The sequence below is a fragment of the chloroplast genome of Sesamum indicum, assembly GCF_000512975.1.
Source record: "Sesamum indicum chloroplast, complete genome".
In the NCBI taxonomy this organism is placed as follows: domain Eukaryota; kingdom Viridiplantae; phylum Streptophyta; class Magnoliopsida; order Lamiales; family Pedaliaceae; genus Sesamum; species Sesamum indicum.
In genome coordinates, this window is record NC_016433.2 from 27,501 (window position 1) to 32,500 (window position 5,000).

General features: G+C 35.1%; 2 protein-coding genes and 5 non-coding genes across 7 annotated transcripts; 2 read left to right on the forward strand and 5 right to left on the reverse strand. All coding sequences in view use genetic code 11, as the record gives it.

Annotated features, from left to right (window-relative positions):
* Positions 1-937: 937 nt before the first annotated feature.
* On the forward strand, positions 938-1,008 carry tRNA-Cys (GCA). The gene has a single exon. It is a non-coding gene; the product is annotated as a tRNA-Cys (tRNA).
* An 821-nt stretch (positions 1,009-1,829) lies between these two features.
* On the forward strand, positions 1,830-1,919 carry petN (cytochrome b6/f complex subunit VIII). Its single transcript has one exon. The coding sequence runs from the start codon at positions 1,830-1,832 to the stop codon at positions 1,917-1,919; it is 90 nt and encodes a 29-aa protein (YP_004935659.1).
* Positions 1,920-2,900: 981 nt separating this feature from the next.
* psbM (PSII M protein) lies at positions 2,901-3,005 on the reverse strand. The gene has a single exon. The coding sequence runs from the start codon at positions 3,003-3,005 to the stop codon at positions 2,901-2,903; it is 105 nt and encodes a 34-aa protein (YP_004935660.1).
* A 523-nt stretch (positions 3,006-3,528) lies between these two features.
* On the reverse strand, positions 3,529-3,602 carry tRNA-Asp (GUC). Its single transcript has one exon. It is a non-coding gene; the product is annotated as a tRNA-Asp (tRNA).
* A 108-nt stretch (positions 3,603-3,710) lies between these two features.
* Positions 3,711-3,794, reverse strand: tRNA-Tyr (GUA). The gene has a single exon. It is a non-coding gene; the product is annotated as a tRNA-Tyr (tRNA).
* Positions 3,795-3,853: 59 nt separating this feature from the next.
* tRNA-Glu (UUC) lies at positions 3,854-3,926 on the reverse strand. The gene has a single exon. It is a non-coding gene; the product is annotated as a tRNA-Glu (tRNA).
* A 549-nt stretch (positions 3,927-4,475) lies between these two features.
* On the reverse strand, positions 4,476-4,547 carry tRNA-Thr (GGU). The gene has a single exon. It is a non-coding gene; the product is annotated as a tRNA-Thr (tRNA).
* Positions 4,548-5,000: the final 453 nt, after the last annotated feature.

Consider the following 5,000-nt stretch of genomic DNA (forward strand, 5'->3'; position numbering starts at 1 on the left):
AATTGATAAAACAATCCTAGAAACAGAATTCTGTCACTTAGACTTATTAAGGTCATAGGGTTTTCTATAGAATAGCAAAACAAAAATAAAATGATTCAAATTATACCATTATTATGATATTACATATTAGAATTTGAGAAAAATAAAAAGGATTCGTGGGAGACAAAGACAAAAAATCAGATAGAATCCATTTTTTTAGCACTTAACCGCCTTTATGTTATGTTAGGTTAGGGATTTCGTTGTTCAAAAAACGATTCGCAGAGAAGAGAGATATTTGTACTTTACTGATTTTTGAGTAGAATACGATTTGAAGTGTATAAGAAGGGTTGCATTTATTAAACACGTATGCAGATAGCTATAATATCCGACTTCTCTTTTATTGCCGGTTCTATTCGGGACAGCCCGGGTCGTGTTCTATCAAAAGAGAATTTCTATTCAATGCAATGAAGTAGGATAATTTTATGATAATTCCCTATCAACAACATATCTAAATAATGGATATCTGTGTAACAATTTATGTTCTGGGGTTTACATATACTCATATGTTTTGTTATAATTGAAATTGAGAAGGATTTTTTGATTGAAAAAAGAAATACTGATTAGTTCTGTCTCAATTTGTATTTTCTTATGTCATTAGGAAAACACAATTTGAGATTCAAATCCCAGAATCGTTCATGAATTCAAAGTAAGCAGCCAATAGTTAATGGTTCAAATTTGTCGGCTGAAAATACACATTTGATTTCTCAATAGAAAAGCGAGAGAATGTTTTTAGCATTGTGTATTTTCAGTAGTAGACAATCAATCGAAGGGATGGATCAAATCCAATCAAAAGGGGGTGTTTCTTTTAGGAAAAGGATTAAGGAAAACAGGAGTCAAAATGCAAGTACAATAAAAATTCAGTAATTCGGAAAAATTTTCATCTATTTTGTATCATTTTGGCGGCATGGCCGAGTGGTAAGGCGGGGGACTGCAAATCCTTTTTCCCCAGTTCAAATCCGGGTGTCGCCTGATCAACAAAAAACTAGAAATCTCTTCTTCTCTTCTGTTATGCTGATATAACTCGCAGAGTTCTTCCCCGGTAGAAGCAGAGGAAAGAGACTGTTGATACTTTGTTTGATTCTAAGCATAAAGAAAAGATTGTGAATCCTCGTTCGCATCTAGGATTCAAGGAAATATTCTAATCTACTGGTAGAGGGGCTATCAAGACTTGACAATTCCCTTCTATTACTAAGGGAGTGTCTAATGACTGGACCTTGAATCGGATTGTAGAGCCTGATAGGAAATTCAATTAATAGTTAATAGTTTTGGAGGGGGGCGAAGTTGCTTTATATACGACGGACTCGCGAGAATCTCTGCGTGCTCAGGTATCCAATCAATATTAGATTGGATGGATAATTAAACTCTTATAGAAAAAGGGGCAAAAAGAAAGAATTTATTTTCGGCAACCCCTAGTCAAAACCCCTGTTTCACAGCGATAATCGGGAAAGGGGGTACGGATTAGATCAAATGGGGAGATAGAGGTCTGTAATAGATAGTGATTTCTCTTTTTTAGTGATTTTTCCCCTTCCGTTTTTACTTACGAAGGTCACCAAAACAAAAAAAGAATAGGCCTTATTATTCTTATTCCTACATGTTCCCATTCCCTTGGGATGTTACTACGTATTTTGCTTGTGTTTAATCTTTCCGGATTCGAAATCATAATCGATTTATTGGATTGGTTTCTCAATAGTGTTCGGGCAGAATCCCTTTTTGACTCTGCGCCATTGATTCCACTATTATTAGTGAGAAATAATTCCTTCGTATTTATAGAGATAGGGGACATAATTCACATGGATATAGTAAGTCTCGCTTGGGCTGCTTTAATGGTAGTCTTTACATTTTCCCTTTCACTCGTAGTGTGGGGAAGAAGTGGGCTCTAGAAGTACTACTAATTGAGTTGAGGAATCAAACCGTATCAATTGTTTTATAGATCGTTCTGCAACACGTTTTGAACTATTTAAAATAAAAACCTCTGAATTTCGAATCCCATTGGATTCCAATGGAATAATCTATGATATGAATCATACTCTTTCAATCAAAGAGATATTTCAGCGATTCCCGTGTTTCTATTTCGAAAAGAAAGGAGGATTCAGATGATTGGAAATTTATTCCAACCTAAAATTCTTCCGAAATTTTCTATTTCAATAAAAGGAATGGGCTCTTACTATCTTTATAGATGGATACGAAGACCGGACCTTTTTTTTTATTTTTTGCCTCTTTACTGTTCAAAGACGAGGTCGTTTTGTTAAGTGTATACGCACTTTCTATGAGAAATGATATAGAGATAGTGGTTGTCTAACGAGAGACTATGCAATAATAAGATCTTGCCTCGGGCGAGTCACATATTGGGCAGTTACCGCTTGGTTTTAAATTTGAGAAAGGCGATTTAGGCTTTATCAACTTATTTCATATCATGGTTCGGGCGTTAAAAATCGGTGAGGTTTACTCTTCCTTATTAGTAAAAGGAAAGCAATTAGAATCCTAAGATAAGAATTATTTCAGATTGATCGGAACAAATAGATGTAGCAAATTGGGTGTTATGTCAATTCCATCCAATATATGGAATTAATATACACATATATGAAGAGAATATTGTATATAGAAACTTAATCCTTTATCTTTATTCTAGATTACACCCTTATAGACTATATAGACTAAGAGATAGATAGTATGGTAGAAAGAAATAGATGAATCCTTCTTTCTACCATACTATCTATCTCTTAGAATACTGCCGATTATAGTCCGCTCATTTCATTTAAGTTAAGACGTGAAATTGGAATCCTTTTCATTTGACTTCGTCAATTTTTGATAAGAACTCAGAAGGAAAGTTTCATTCAAATTCATTTGAAAATTCAATTGAATTAATCATTTTGACTGACTGTTTTTACATAAATGATAAGTAGAAAAGCGGTAGGAACTAGAATGAATAGTGCAGTAGCAATAAATGCAAGAATATTGACTTCCATAATCTCATCGGTTTTTTACTTCGCAATAACTCGGGATTTAATCCCCTAGAGATGATAAATCTTTCGTCTGTAAATTCAATGAATGAATTACCTCTCGATGATCTTGAATCGGATCAATATCATGAATAACAATATCTGATCTATCAAATCAATTCGTCGTCGAGACTTGAATAGTATAACATAGGAAGTTCTTTTATCCATACCGAATCAAAATTTGGACTCCTGACCCAATCAATCCAAAATTCCTTTATTTATCATCCGTTTCCTTGTTTTTTTCTATAACTTACCTTGCGTCTTCCTTGGACAATCATCTGATGAAGGATCATCAGGTTGTCTTTCCACTTCGATTAATCACATAGTTACAAACCTAAACAAAGAATAAAAGCGAAATGGAAAAATAGGAAAGAAAAAAGAAATAAAGACTCCTTTTTGCTTTGGGAATGAAAGTATGCCCCCCGACACCCTTTACTAGTTCATAGAAAGGGAAAAATGAATTGATGTATTTAGTGGATATTGGATCCGTCGGGACTGGCGGGGCTCGAACCCGCAGCTTCCGCCTTGACAGGGCGGTGCTCTGACCAATTGAACTACAATCCCAGGGCAATAAGGGATCTAGCAGAAAATTTGATTCTTTTTTATCTTCGTATGGGGTATTTCTGAAGGACAAGGGGGGTTATACCATCTCATGGTAGATTGGCGAATTATTGGGCCGAGCTGGATTTGAACCAGCGTAGACATATTGCCAACGAATTTACAGTCCGTCCCCATTAACCGCTCGGGCATCGACCCAGGAAGAATCAATTTTAGGCTTATTGGTAATCCATGATCAACTTCCTTTCGTAGTACCCTACCCCCAGGGGAATTCGAATCCCCGCTGCCTCCTTGAAAGAGAGATGTCCTAAACCACTAGACGATGGGGGCCGACTTGCCCAACTGCCCTCATACTATGATCATAGTATGATCAGTTTTTTGAAATTGTCAATATAATGGAATGATATGATTAGATCCGGGGTATCTTTCCGTTTTTCGGAATTGTCTAGAATTTTTTGATTCGTCATTCATATTCATGAATCGTTCATTAGAATCGACATTCTCTATATAAATCTACTAAAATCAATCTAGTAAGCGGGATCAAGAAGTTATCGAAAATTTTCTCTAAGACTTTAGTTCCAGGGGACAAGTAGAATCTCTTCATCACATGATTCGATGAAATATCTTGAAATTGATTTTATGTCGAATTGGTAAGTGTACATGTATGTTATGTATCAATCAAGTGAATTTTGTTTTGATAGGGATGATCTCATTAGGGCCGGTTTCATTTTACCCTAGACTTGCTAGGCAAATCCATTTGATTATTCAAAAATCAGCCACTAGCCACTATGAGCCTACTGCATATACTTATATATATAATATATGTGCATATAGAGATTTTATCTACATAGGGACTCGTTCGGAAATAAAATCAAATAAGCCCTTTTAACTCAGTGGTAGAGTAACGCCATGGTAAGGCGTAAGTCATCGGTTCAAATCCGATAAGGGGCTTTTCTTTTTTTCATAAAAGTCCAGTCATAGTGTTCAGAAAATAGAGATATTTTTTTATTTGGAATACAAAAGGAACTAACCAGGATAATACGTTATTATTATACTGCGTTAGATTCTAGTAGTTCTAGTTAGAAAGTGGAACGTTTGTTCGGTCAATTTTCATTATTATGAATAATCATAAGTCGACTCAAAGATCCCTATTTTCCATTATACCAATCAAATCCGTTGGGAAGATTCGAAATCAACAAAACAAAAGAAAAAGTAAGTGGACCTGACCCATTTAATTATGACCATATCCGCTATTCTGATATTAAAATTCGATAGAGATGAAATTTGAATTAGAACAATTGACCCACCTCCTTTTTTGAATTTCATTTCTTTGGACTTCGAAAGAATTTGTCGATATTTCCGATTCAATCTTCTTGTTCCTAGATTTTCTATGGGAATAAATTG